The 14,939-nt window shown below is 38.8% G+C and overlaps 1 protein-coding gene across 1 annotated transcript in view; it reads left to right on the forward strand.

Annotated features, from left to right (window-relative positions):
* The window catches only part of LOC136857536 (uncharacterized protein CG7065), a 400,740-nt gene that overhangs the window by 306,999 nt on the left and 78,802 nt on the right, over nucleotides 1-14,939 (forward strand). The window contains exon 13 of the mRNA XM_067136265.2: nucleotides 12,328-12,404. Coding sequence (XP_066992366.2) covers nucleotides 12,328-12,404 — 77 coding nt within the window. The remainder of the gene's footprint in view (nucleotides 1-12,327; nucleotides 12,405-14,939) is intronic.

Consider the following 14,939-nt stretch of genomic DNA (forward strand, 5'->3'; position numbering starts at 1 on the left):
GGTCCGAAATTTAATTCTATATAACATTGGTTATGTAGTATTTATCGATACGGCCACTAATAATATAAATATTTCAGAATTAAATTTTAGGCCTTCCCCTAAACTACCATTTCATTCAGCGTGAATAAAACGATTTGTAGCCTAGATTGTAGCGACTCGTTCCCCGACTTCGCATACCAATTTTTATTAAGATAGGACCACTAATAACGTAAATATTTGAAAATTAAATTTTAGGCCTTCCCCTACACTGCCATTTGTATCAGCGTGAATAAAATTATTTATGGCTTAGATTGTAGTGACTTATTCTCCGACTTTGCATACCGATTTTCATTAAATTCTCTTTAGCCGTTTTCTAGTGATGCTTGTACATACATACAGACAGACCGAAATTACGGAAAAGAAAAAAGTGCATTTCCTTGTTACTGTGGACATGACCGATACAGAGATACAATTATTTTCAAATTCTGAGCAATGTACAGACCAGACTCTTATTTTATATATATAGATGACTCAGACACATTAACACCAAGCCATTTCTGGAATGATGAACAATTGATGACATTGCCCACTGGTCTGGAGCCCACTGTCCACCCCAAGACCTAAGAAGGGCAATGAGACTCAGATAAAAGCTGCAGGACAACTTCGTGAAGACTTGGAAGAAGGAGTATCTTCTCAAGCTCAAGAATTACCACAAAGTCTAGCACCCAAAAGGAAGATCGACAGAATGCAGAGTAGGAGACACCCGTCTTCAAAATGTCATGAGCCAAGACGTATGTGGCAGAAGACCCTCATGACCGAGAGAAGACCTGGATAAGACAGGAAGGTGCGGACTCTCACTCTGCAAGCAGGTGATGGGACCATTTTCACCAGGCCTATACAACTGGTCATCCCCCTCAAGATTGACCAGGGTGGGGAGGATATCAATTAGATATTGCCTCAACATCTGGCAGGGAATCCAAGAACTATTCTAGCACTTTCTGCACTTGCCTCGTGAGTTTATATTGAGTGTTAATGTTGTTGGTTAACCAAAAATTAATGTAATGAACGTATCCTTGGTGTATTCTCACAAACAATATGGCTCCTTAAGCTCTCTCTGATGCAAAGCAAGAGACATGAATCTTGTCTTTGACTAGACATCCATAGCTACCAAGGAACTGTTGTAGTTGACAGGGGTGAGAGAGGCTTTGAAATCCAAATTTGCCATCTTGCTGCAAAGTCTGTGAGAAGAATGTCGTCCCCCTTTATGCCCCTACACCACATGTTGTGGAAAAGGACTTTTTTCATGTTGAATATTGGAGATAGGATGCCGAGAGAGAATTGTAAAATCTCGATATAGTGTGAAGCATCTCTCTCTTCGTTGCAGGCAATATCTAATCACAGTCCTCAACAGAAGATTATGAAGATCTGTTATGACACATCACATTTTAATAAATATCTGGTACACTGCCATTAACAAACTTTTCTCTCCTGTAGACATTGTTATATGCATGCTTCTGTTAGACCTCAGACATAGATGAACTTCACGTACCCAAATTTTCATAGACATGTGATAAGTGAATTTTACGAATTGTTGAACATTGTCTAGAGTTAGACATTTTCTTATGGGCTTACTAGTGTAGACCAACTGTTATTAGCCATAAACACATAGGCATTGTGTCATTAGACATTAATTCTGGAGATCTTTTCGGCTGTGTATTGTTCATGTTTGCGGGTTTTTGTGTGTGTGACTTGAAGAAGCGAGAAAATCGTATGAGCCACTTTCGAACGCAGAGTGATGCTTCCTGCTGATAAACACTACAGTATGTGTTTTAGAACAGTTCCACATCACTTTTGCCGATTTTTTTTTTTTTTTTTTTCTGGATTTTAAGATTTTAGAATTGGCTTGTATATTATATTGGAGTAAGTACAGTGAAACCTCGGAATGTGAGTAACTTGGTCTACGAGTGTTTTGCAAGACGAGCAAACATTTTAAATGTAACTTGATAAACGAGTGAGGTTCCGCAATAAGAATGTCATGTGTGCCTACGTTTTCCCCTCCCCTGTTCGTTTGTTGAATGGATGAACGAGATCTTTGGTCCTGTACTGAAGAAATATTTTTCAGAAAATAATCTGCCGTTCAAAGTCCTGCTGGTTATGGACAATGCTCCTGCTCATCCTCCTTGAGGCCTTGAGGACGACTTACTGGAGGAATTCAAGTTCGTTAAGGTTAAGTTCTTTCCTCCCAACACTACTCCGCTACTCCAGCCTACGGATCAGCAAATCATTTCAAACTTCAAGAAGCTATACACCAAAGCATTATTTCAGCGATGCTTCGAAGTGACCGAAGCAACAAACCTTACCCTCCGAGAGTTTGGGAGAAATCATTTCCCCATCGTGAACTGCCTGAAGATCATCGATAAGATCACCAAGAGAACTTTCACTTCCACTTGGGGAAAGCTGAGGCCTGACTGTGTTCTTGGACGTGACTTTGAGGGGATTGTTGGTGAAAATGAGCCGCCGATTGTCGATGAAATTGTGCCCTTAGGGAAGACTATGGGGCCGGAGGTGAATGACGTGGACATTCAAGAGCTGGTGGAAGAACATAGCCAGGAACTGACCACCAACGAAGTGATGGACCTGCGAACAACAGGAGGAGGTTATGGAGATCTCGCCCGGGGAAGAGGAGAAGGAAAAGTCAGTGGAATCTCTCACTTCATTTCAGATTCGGGAGAAGTGCAAAATGTGAGAAACGGTGCAAAATTTTGTAGGAAATCACCACCCAAATAAGGCTGTAGCAGTGCGAGCGATGAATCAGTTCAATGACTATGCAATGTCACATTTTCTTGAAATCTTCAAAAAGAGGCAAAAGCAACCGTCATTGGAGAGGTTTCTCGTTAAAGTTGGACGAAAAGAAACCAATTCCAGTGAGCCAACAGATAGCAGTGATTCCGTTAGTGAAATTCGTGCTACACAGTAACTCTTCTCATGTCGTCTCTCGTCTCCCTCACACCAACAGTGATTCTATTGGAAGGAAAAGTGCACTTTAATTTGTTTTATGTTATATTTTGTTTTAGAAATGGTATGAGAATAAATATTTTTGTGTTGTGGACGAATCATCCGCATTTCAATTGTTTCTTATGGGAAAACTTGCTTTGATATACAAGCGCTTTGGATTACAAGCATGTTGTCGGGACGAATTATGCTCGCAATCCAAGGTTCCACTGTACAGGAATTAAGTAAATTTTCCTATTTAGTGTTCAACTATTGAAATATTCACATGAACTAAATATTTTGAAAATTTCTGTTCCTATTCAGAGTTTAGTTGACTACTTGGTACAGGTTGTGTAGCTGTGAGCTTGCATTCAGAAGAAACTCACCATTGGCTGCCATTCATTTTTACACCAAACAAATGCTGAAGCTATACCATAATTAAAGCCATGCATGATACCTTCCCTGTCCTATCCCAGTATTGCCAATAACCTATGCTCAGGAGATACTGTAGCTCAGTACTTCTCTTCTACAGTAAAACCTGCTCAGTTTAGAATGTGATTAAAGCAGAAACGTATGCAATGTGAAAAGATTTAATGGTCCTGGCAAAAGTAATAGGAATTTTACGTTATTAATTTTGTATCGAATGGAATCTGTTTAATGCAGAAATGGAAAATATTTCTGTACAGCTTATCAAAAATGTGCATTTAAATTTTTAGTTTAGTTATAGAAACTTCAAGATATTTATTGTTTCCCAAACTCACCACGTGGTGAAAATGTTTGTGGCCTGTATAATTTCTTTATTGTACTGCAGGAAAAAAGTTACCCAACTTGTCGGTGAGCTTTCTTGCTAAATAGCATTCTCAGAAATGGTGTCTGCAGGGCTTAGTAGGTGAAGGGATGACGTGTGAGAGACTGTGAATTGAGTGTGTTTTTGCCTAGCAAAGTTCTGAAGTTGCAGAACAAGGAAGGCTAAATAATATGTGGTATTGTTTTAAAAAATTTTTAAAAGGTGAAAGTGACTGCAGCTTAAAAAAAACCTCTTTGTGCTTAAGTTAATGAATCTGTTTACATGTGTAAACACTCAAATTTATAAAACTTCAAAATGCAAAGTAGAATAATGAGTGAGTGGATGTAAGGAAATGGTCAGGTGAAGAGAATGGCTGAATTCTGGATGTCAGAGGTAAACTGTCGTAAATGCAAAAACTTCTAGTGACTTATTTTGGTTGTATCTTCCTATGGGTACGCTACTGTACGTACTGTATATGTTTTGCAGGAATGAATATAAGCTATGTGATACTATCATATGTGCAAGGAGAACCCAGAGATAAACAATGGTAAGTGATCATACAACAGTTCAACCTTATTCCATCTGTGGCACTCCTTATCGTATTGGCTTTTACAATGGTTAGAACTTTCGATTCAACTTGCCTTAAAGGTAGCAAAAGTGCGCCTCAGCAGTTTATTTCTGCTCTTCTTTAAAGTCAGTGAAATGTCACGTACGTTAGTTGACCTCTGACGTCCAGAATTTTACAAATTTGTGATTTGTAAGTGCACGATCAAGAAATCTGCGAATTTCTGGACTGATACTATAAAGCCAAGCCATATCCTTAGGGAATGAGTTTAAGGCATCCTCAGGTTGACTAAACTGTTTAGAATACGACACAATATTATGTAGAATAAAATTTGCGGAGAATCAAAGGATGTACCAAAATGGTGAAACTGCAGAGTTTAATTTTATTCTATACACTTAGAAACATATATTTAGTGTAGACAAAATAAGGCTTTTCTTAATGGATTACCATCAAGGTCACTTGTACTGAGTCAGGCTGAGTGGCTCACACGGTTGAGGTGCTGGCCTTCTGACCCCAACTTGGCAGGTTCGATCCTGGCTCAGTCCGGTGGTATTTGAAGGTGCTCAAATACGCCAGCCTTGTGTCAGTACCGCATACCAGCCAAGTATTCCGGTTTTTCCGTAAAATGTACGGATTTTGAGTGTGTTTTGCGGTTGTACGGATGAACAACGTTATTGTACGGATTTTGAACATACGCGCTTGGTTTCGCTTTCTGCGGTCAAATCGGATTTGTTTGACTTTCGATAGTAGCTGGTAATACGAGATGCAGTGTTTGAAATTCGACCGGTAAATGTATCGATTATCACTGTGCTTTTGTCACCTGTTCGACCTCAACTACTACTACATTCAATGAGATGTTCCCAAACAAGTAGCAGGCTGTGAATATATATAAAACAACTTTAGTAACTGCGTCATGCTTCGTACCAGCTGAAAGGCTTTGTCTGTGTGGATGTGACTAACATTGGCGGTAGTTCTGAAACTCGTGAAATTGTGTGACGAATTTCTAAGCGATCTAGTATTTTTAGTTGTGTTCGTAATGAGTTACTAAGAAACTATTATCAGTCTTTTCGTGAGGCATATTCTGCTTAATTTCCTTGTTTTATACGATCACGGAAAATGTTCCCAGTGTTAAGTGAAAACAGATGAGCACTCATCAAGATGTAACTTCATGTATTTAATTTCAGGGTTGACCATAACATGTACAGTAAAACCTCAATGCATCGTTTTTCAGGGGGAAAATGACAACGGATGCGGGAAAACTGTAAATGCGGGCAACATAAAAAATAGGGGGAAAGCAAAATAATAAAATACGGGTACTGTATTGGGACATTTTTTGTTAGGTAAATATATTTATTATTATTATTATTATTATTATTATTATTATTATTAAAACAACAATGCCGCGTGGCCTCCGGAGCCGGGTGCATGTCGTTCGATGATAGGCGATCTATGCACATATGATAATGCGGCTCTACCTAAGATGAATTCTAATGTGTAATTCGGCAAACAGACAGCCCCCGAACCGTTGGAATTAACCAAGGAAAGTTAAAAACCTTGACCCGGTCGAGATCTCTTGAACCAAAGGCTAACACGTGCTAACCATATAGCTCATACGATACATAACGGTATCAAAATATTGCAACCATGACATTGGCCTACGAGGTGAAAATAAAAAGCGTGACTTTTACGCCGTTTCGTTTCACTTTTCTTTACACATTTCGTAATAATTGAAAACCTTTAAGTTCAGTCCTCTTATTGCAAATTAAAGATATACGTGGATATTACGGCGATAACCTGTATTTAGGAAAAGATTCCGTGGACCCTTTGCGAACGATATGTTAGATACCCAACACGGCGCGTCTCGGATGATGTAACAGCGGCTTGTGCGAAGCTGTCAACTTAGGAACTAGTTAAAAGACTCGGCTATGAGAAAAGATTATTGGTCTGGCTTGGCTTGGTTCGGTTCGGTTCGGCTTTTCAAGACTATTGGGCAGAGGGCAACAAAGCGGTCAACAGGCCTCTAGCATCCCACACACTCCACAAGGTACGACGCGAGTACCCTGCGAGTAATTAAAACGTATCTGGCGCACTGCGTGATTTTATCTTTTTTCAACGAAGTTGACAGCCCTAGCCAGCCTATGCCAACACATAAAATGGTGGCAAATTTGAGTTTTACGCTGTCTACGTTTCAATTCTTGTGAATAAGAATACTTCTAGGGGTCGGTTAATGGGCCGAGGAGAAGCGTTGGCACCAGGAGGCTCCTGGTGAGGTTGCGCGTGAATAACCTGCGCACAGCTCTCCAGCCTACCAAGATCCTTGTTCAGCACTAGCAATTCAGAATCGCTCTTACATTCTCGCGTAACAGGTTGCCGCTATTATATGTTAAGAGTATTGAGCAGTCCCTCTAAATTTAAGACATGTTGCGTATATTTTTCTTACGATCGATCAATGCGGGAAAATTGTGACCGAGGACAAATAATTGTTCGACGATCAATGCGATAAAAAAGATAGTTCGAGAAGCGATAGATGCGGGGAAATTTAACATTGGTTTATATGGAACATTTTTTGGACCGAATAAATTCAACGATGGATACGGGAAAACGCCAGTTCCGGGAACGTTGCATCGAGGTTCTACTGTATTTGACTTGTATTGGTATTGTTTATAATCCCCCCCCCCCCCTGCCGTCCTTTTTCATTATGTCTCAAGACTGTTTCGCATGCGCGTGTTGTTAAAAAAAATTCCACTTAAGAATCTTCCGCATTTCTCTTTTCAAAAGTTGGGAGGTATGCAGTAGATTTACTGGCACGTAAAAGAAATCCTGCGGGACTAAATTCTGCCACCTGGCAGCTCCAAAAACAGTAAAAAGTACTTAGTGGGACGTAAAGCCAAGAACATTATTATTGTTATTATTTTTTACTTATATTTAAGGGAGGAAGACGTCTAAAGACAAACGGTACTGCCATGTAGAAATACGGTGGAAGGACTGGAGAAACCTCTCATTACAGAAAAAAATCAATTAACTAAGGTGTTTTAAGAACATAGACATGCCAACCTGAGTAGCTCAGAGAGTAGAGGGCTGCGCTTCTAAGCTCAAGTTGGTGGGCTCCAGCCCGGTTCAGTGCTCAAATATGTCTGCTCCGTGTCTGTAGATTTACCAGCATGTAAAAGAACTCCTGCAGGACTGAATTCTGGCCCCTCAGCATCTTTGAAACTGTAAAAGTAGTTAGTCTGATGTAAAGCCAATAACATTTTTTTTAATTATTATTATTATTATTATTATTATTATTATTATTATTATTATTATTATTATTATTATTATTATTAAATAATCTGCATGATTGATCATTAAGTGTCTGGGCTCTCCGACTCGCCACAATCCTCTGACACCCCACCATATCCGAATGGTGTCTTCGTTTGGAAGATTATATAGCTGTCCAAACTGGTGGATTCTTTCAATAGAAGACTTCCCATATTAGGTTGATTGTCTGATCAATTATCAAGAGTCTGATCGCTGACATAAAGTCTGGTTGAATGATCAACAACAAAAACAGAAAGCTCTAGAGAAGAACGAATCCATGCTAGATGATTAACGGCTAATATCAGGAGAGTTAAAAGAAATTATCAGAAGGAAACATTAAAATCTATTGATGAAGCTTGCAATTGAAATAAAACAAGAGACTATTATAGGACATTTAAACAATACCAAAAAAATGATGCTCCCCCTACTCTTATGGAAGATAAGAACAGAAAGGTGGCCCATAATGATTGACAATGCAATCATTTTGGCTGAGTACTTCAAAACATTACTCAATAGTGATGAACCTGAAAAATATTTTTGTAGTTGATCTGTTTCCCAGAAATTAAATGCCTTTGGAGAAGGTCGTACCACCGGTTTACGATGAAGTAAGTGCAGCTATTGATTTTCTGAAAATTTTTAAAGCAGCAAGAGAAAATCAACTAGTAGCGGAACTCTGGAAGAATGTGAATATACAGACTATTCAGAATGTACATAAACATCTCATTGGCATTTGGAATACAGAAAAATTGCCTGAAGAATGGAATGTTGCAATTATACACCCAATCCATTAAAAAAGTGATAGATCAGATCCTAGTAACTATCGGGGAATTTCTTTGCTAGAAATCACCTATAAAATTTTCTCTAAAATCCTATATTCTAGAATCCATGACCAGCTTGATAGTGAATTGGGTGAATGTCAAGGATGTGGATCATAAAACATCAACGCATTAGTAGCAAAAAATTTAGTGATCACTTTTGTTGATTTTCAAAAGGCTTATGATACTATCCATCGTGAATCATTACTACATATCCCTACTGAATTTGGTGAATATCTCTGAACCATTTGAAATTCATACTGGTCTTCGGCAGGGAGATGGATTACCCCATTGATGTTTAATTGTGTGCTAGAAAAATTTATGCATGAATGGAGTAAGGTATGTCCTCCGACTGTTAAGATTGGAAGAAATATTCGACTAAATTGTCTTGCATTTGCTGATTTGGTGCTATTAGCAAATAGTATAGAAGAAGCAGGATTTCAGGTAGAGGAACTAGGAAGATTAGCAGCAAAAGGTTGGGTGGAAAATATATTTTGAGAAAACAAAAATGATGCCGTCCTTTAAAGTTGACACTCCACATATTATATTAAATAATACTCAGAAAATGAAAGTTGTAAATAAATTTAAATATCTTGGTGAAATTGTCACTTGGAAAGCTAATGAAAAAGCATCCATAGATAATAGACGAGCACAACAAATTACATGGCAGAGTTCTGGAAAACAGTCTCTTTTAATTAATGCTGAATTTTGCCATTATAACTCCATCATCAAACCAGAAGCAACGTATGCAAGTGAAACGTTATTCAAACTAAATACACAAGGAACAACAGACAAACTGCAGAAAGTGGATAGAAGAATTCTCTGGATAATTATTAATAAAAACATCAGATTGATGGCTAGTGGAGACTTTTACCCAATTCAGTAATTTACCAGGAAAGTGAATCAGTTATTGATACAATGAGAAAACAGAGGATTGCATTTTTTGGACACATATACCGTTTGCCAAATTTTAGACTCCTTAAACAGCTTTTTGATTTTTTTTTTTTTTTTTGTAATTAAAAAAAACACTTGGTTTAAAGAAATACAAATGGATTTGGATGAATTGAAAATTACTACAGAGCAAATTGAAAATAGAAAAGAGAAGAAGATTCTAAACAAGAAATATACAAAACTATTACTTAAAACATCAAAACGTAAGCATTATGTTGTATTAGCAGAACGGGCTGCAAGATCGTCCAGAATGGAGAAGTTTTGGTAAGAGAAGAAATTATCAAGTGTTAAAAATGAACTTATTTTTTGATATACTTATTTTTTGATAATTTTATTGTATAAGGTTGATTTTGATGCTCCAGTGTGGGGTGTAAATCAATGTAAATAAATTATTAAATAATATAATTTTGATGGTTTTGTGGGAGCTAACATGAAAACATGGATGAGTTCATTAATGGAAGAGTGGCTAAATTCATTTGATACAAGAATGAAGAGGAAAAGTCAGAAGGTGGTGATGTTTCTTAGACAACACCATATCGATGTTACCCTTGAAAAAACTGCTATATGATGATGTCAAAGAAATAATGACCTGCAGCACCTGTATCATTAAGAACAAGAATTACCGAGCTTGATAGCTGCAGTCGCTTAAATGCGGCCAGTATCCAGTATTCGGGAGATAGTAGGTTCAAACACCACTGTCGGCAGCCCTGAAGATGGTTTTCTGTGGTTTCCCATTTTCAAACCAGGCTTCCTTCCCACTCCTAGCCCTTCCCTGTCTCATCGTCGCCATAAGACCTATCTGTGTCAGTGCGACGTAAAGCAACTAGCAAAAAAAAAAAAAAAAAAAAAGAAAGAAAGAACAAGAATTCTTTGATATAACGTGCACTTTATTGAACTTTAGATGACAGAACTGTACTAGACAAAATTCTAAGCTAAAATATTTCACATATTCGTTTTTGCTGATGGTGCTATGACAATATGTCACCTTAAACCAAATATTTCCCATGTAGAACTCTCCTGATTTCATTCAGATGCAATCTTTGGATATGGGTGTGGTTTACACACTCGAGTTCTGTTGTAGGGGCTTTTTATTGAAATTGTGGTTATAAAATGTAGGAACAGCTTACTGCTCTTACTCTTTGGCAAGATCGGTTTCCATTTTGGATGTAAAATTGTATCGGATTGGCAGTGAAACATATCAAAGCTGTGAGCATCAAAAAGTGCTTCAATGACGCAGGATTTTGAAGATGATGACGGTGTTTACGTGATTATCAGAGCATACAGAAACTTGTTGGCAGTAAAAATTTTGCTAAGAAAAATTCCTACTGGGGATGCAGTGATGAAAATGTTGTTGCCCACTAAAGTTTTGAGTTGGCTACAGATTTATTGGCAGTAAAAAATCAAGATGAATCGGGGAGTGAGGAGGAAGTCAAAGCAGCAAAAGAAGAATAGAAAGAGAATCTTTAGGACAACCTATCGAGCTCACAACCAACAGCATGAGTAGTGTATCAGCATGCTACTAACTGCACTAACACCAGCTGTGGACCTACATTGATGCCAAAGTTCATAAAAATGCTTGTATTTTATATTTGGTTTTACTGTGTATGTAAATATTTTCATGATGTGAAATCTTGTCTAATGCGGAAGAATAATTGGTCCTGTACGATTCTGCTTTGAACAAGTTTTACTGTTTAATCATGTTTAAATATTTCAGTGTAATCAGTGGCAGCTGATGATATGTCTGTTGACAAGGAATGATTATTGAGTTGTTTATTTTTATTGAACTTTGATACTGAGATCTGTGAAGGCCAGATCATTGCTCTTAAACCATGAATAAACTGGGAAAGAGTCATACAATTGTTTTGCTGTACAGAGAATCTGCCAGTGTCTCACTAGTCTAGTGTGTGGTTAATAGTATACCATATTTAATGTTAATAATAATTCATATAAATAAGCAAAAGTAAACCAGCAGCATGAATAGTGTATCAACATGCTACTCACTGAACTATCAACAGCTGCGAAATGACATTGATTCCAAATTTCATATTCATATTCATTGCCATTCCAAGTGAGTTGTGAGAGATATTTTAGTGTCTTCTCATAAGCAACTAAAGGCATTGTGTTCAAATGTCATTCATGATAATGTAAAATTAATTGTAATCATCAACAGAAGTATTGAAGTCCATGGAGATATCCTCAGATCAGTTCAGGACAGTAGTTTAAAGTATGTTGACCATCACAAGTTAAAGTTAAAGCTTTTTTTTTTTTTTTTTTTTTTTTAATTCTTCAGAATTTAATTCCAGGGATGTTGTTTGTCCTGGAGTGTCTCAGATAAAGTTGAGAAAATTAAATACTGTACTGCAGAGATTTAAAACATTAGGTAAAGATTGTAGATTTGTACATTTATGGAGATACATTACTAACAAACCATCTTGATATTCTTGGTGAAACATCCATGGCCAAGCAATGTCCAGGTGCAAACAGTGAGTGTGGAATCTTTTCCAGTCATTGGAATAATTACCCTGTATTTAATACTACAAAAGTTCCTTTTGAAGTTGCACTACACACTGGCTTCTAAGGCGATTGGTGTGCTGTGGTGGACTTAGGAATTGGAACATTTTCCGAGAATGCTCAAGTAGGCTATGTGCCTGCTGACATTTCTCGGAATAATAATGAAACCAATTCCCAGCTTTCCATAGCCAAGCACACTTCAAATTATTTTTAGCTTGTAAAATGGTATTTTTAATGAAATATCTGTGACTTAGCAGTGTCTGGCTGCAAGGCCTGAGTGTGGAATCATTCACTCTCTGGAATTGCTGTTCTCCTTACTGCTGTGTTCCGGTCTTCTGGTCAAGAAACTCACAATTCTTCATCAGATTCCACGAAAGCTCTTCAATCTCCATGCTCTGTATCGTTAACTTGGTGATTTCATGTTGCAGACTGCTCCATAGACAGATGCCTCCAGAGGCATATACAGTACATCCATCGAAGAGAAGTACAGCTATGCATTCTCACGGTAAGTTGTTCTTTTGGAAGATTACTTTATGATGTTCACTAAATTCAAAGGACGAAGGAGAGATATGAAGTGTTGAGATGTTGGATGTACAAAGGTTGAAATAACAGCAACGTGTTCCTCTCTTATTCTGTTATTGGCTATTCTATGTACCTTTCCGACAATACAGTGTCAACACATGCTCAAAGTGGACACATTCTAGAGTTGTCCTTTTTCTCAGTGCATAGCCGCAAATTTCACAGTGCCCTTAGTGACCACAAGTGTTTCTATTTTGGTTTGAATATTGGACATATTTGAAGTCAGTCTAGGATATCCAGAGGTGAAATGTACTATATTCGCATATTAATGCATGATATTACATATTTGTAGCAATTCTCACTACAATAATGATTTTTCAGATTGACAATTCAGTTCATTTTTATGCGGCTATTTAAAATTATTCTCATTCTATGGTTTTGCCATACTATTTCCTCTAAAATTACATAGTTACTTAGTTACATGATCCTCTAAAATTTTTAGTGACATCACAACACACTAGCATTCAACAACCACAAGAGTGCACCTAGTGACTGCGGCAAGGGAGGGCAAGGAGTTTCCATGACTGTCGCTAAGCCTAACACAACAAAATCCAAAAGGTAAAGAAACTGCACATTCCTATATGTACTCCAAATCTGCATCGGCGGTGGCTGCAACTAGTATCTCAGCAGTTTACATTTTCACACTCACAGTGCTTTGTGAAAATGTTTTATTGGCTAGGGAGGGCGGGCTGAGCTTGATGGAGCTTCCATGCTTGTCGTTTAGCCTCTTCATATCTACGTCGTTCCTCTTCACACACAGTAACTGATATAGAAGCAGTGCAAGCGTATCCCAGGATTGAGTGTTAATTCCAGCTCTTTTTGTAGTATGCTTTAACTGATCCTCGAAACGCCTCAAAGCGGCTCCATGAAGTCTTACTTTCATGGAAATTTGTCATTGCTGACATTGCACTTTCTATCCAATGTTCAGATTTTCTCGCCTATTATTCTGCCAGACTATCGTAACTAATGCTTGGTGGATGGCATCGCAGGCTTATCAGTGAGCGTTCTACAGCCCAGTGTGAAGCTCTTAACGTACAGACTGCTTTTCATGGAATCTTAAAGGAATTTCCTGACCTCTCGTCCGTCTGGAGCCCTGCAAGAAGTATGCCATTCTATAGTACATTTAATCTTTACTGCACCAGGACCACGTTTCTCCTGCTGATCTCATCGTCTCACCCCAGATCGCTAAGGAGGAGTTTGATGTCATGTTTCCGCAAGGTACAGCACGACGCTCTGAGGGTCCTTGATCGTCACCGCTTCATTTGGTACCGAAGAAGCAGAAAGGCTGGCAGCCCTGTGCAGATTAGTGCGCCTTAAACTCGCGGAGTTTCTGACAGATATCCACCTCACCATATTCATTACTTCAGTCAACAGCTCCACAGATGCACTATTTTCTCTGTTATCAACCTATTGAAGGCCTATACCCAAATTCCCATGATATTCTTGAAGACCACAATTGTAATGCCCTTTGGACTCTTTGAGTTTTCCGTAATGACTTTCAGACTGCGCAATGCTGGTTAAACCTTTCAGATTTTCATAGACGAAGCACTGTCCGGTTTAGATTTTGCTTTTGCGTACATCAACAACATTTTGGTCTTCTGAAAGAGTCCCGAAGAACACAGACGCCACCTTTGAGCTGTCTTCCACATCTCTGAGTATGGTATCCTGATCAACTGTAGCAAGAGTGTCTTAGTATCTCCAGGCATTACCTTTCTAGGATACGATGTGTCTGCCGCAGGAACACAACCACTGCCAGAACGCATCACAGCTCTGCAGAATTTTCCTCTCCCGAAAACTGCACGTAACCTCAGACATTTCTTGGGAATGGTGAGTTTCTACCATCGGTTCCTTCCCTCAGCGTCACAGTACCAGGCTCCACACCACCCAGCTGTCTCCAGTTTCCATGGCTCTTAACCAGTACCCTGGACACCAGATATTGAAAACACTTTCACTGCCTGTAAAGCAAGCCACCCTTATAGAACATCCTGATCTGCAAGCACTACTTACTTGTCCAACAGTGCTCTTCGAGCTAGCCTCCAGCAATACGTGGATGACGCCTGGCAGCCCGTAGCCTTCTTCTCTAAGGAACTGTCTCCGAAGCAGACCGGATGGCCAGACTACTATTGGGAGTTACTTGCAATTTATGAAGCGGTGCAGCACTTCAGATACATTTTGGAACCACAGCAGTTCACCATTTATACAGACCATAAGCCCGGACTTATGCATTCCAGCAACGTTGTGATGGACTACCACCTGTGCACCTGAACCAGTTCTCGTTCATCACTCAGTTCACAACGAATTTTCCGCACATTGAAGGCTCCTCCAACGTAGTTGCCGATGCATTGCCTCGCCTCAACGGAATTGCCAGTAACACCTTGGACTTCTGCACTTTGTCATGATCACAGGAAGGCGATACTGAACTCCTTGACCTGCTGAACTGTGATTCAGTGCTTCAATTACA

This window comes from Anabrus simplex, chromosome 1 (assembly GCF_040414725.1).
Source record: "Anabrus simplex isolate iqAnaSimp1 chromosome 1, ASM4041472v1, whole genome shotgun sequence".
Lineage (NCBI taxonomy): Eukaryota > Metazoa > Arthropoda > Insecta > Orthoptera > Tettigoniidae > Anabrus > Anabrus simplex.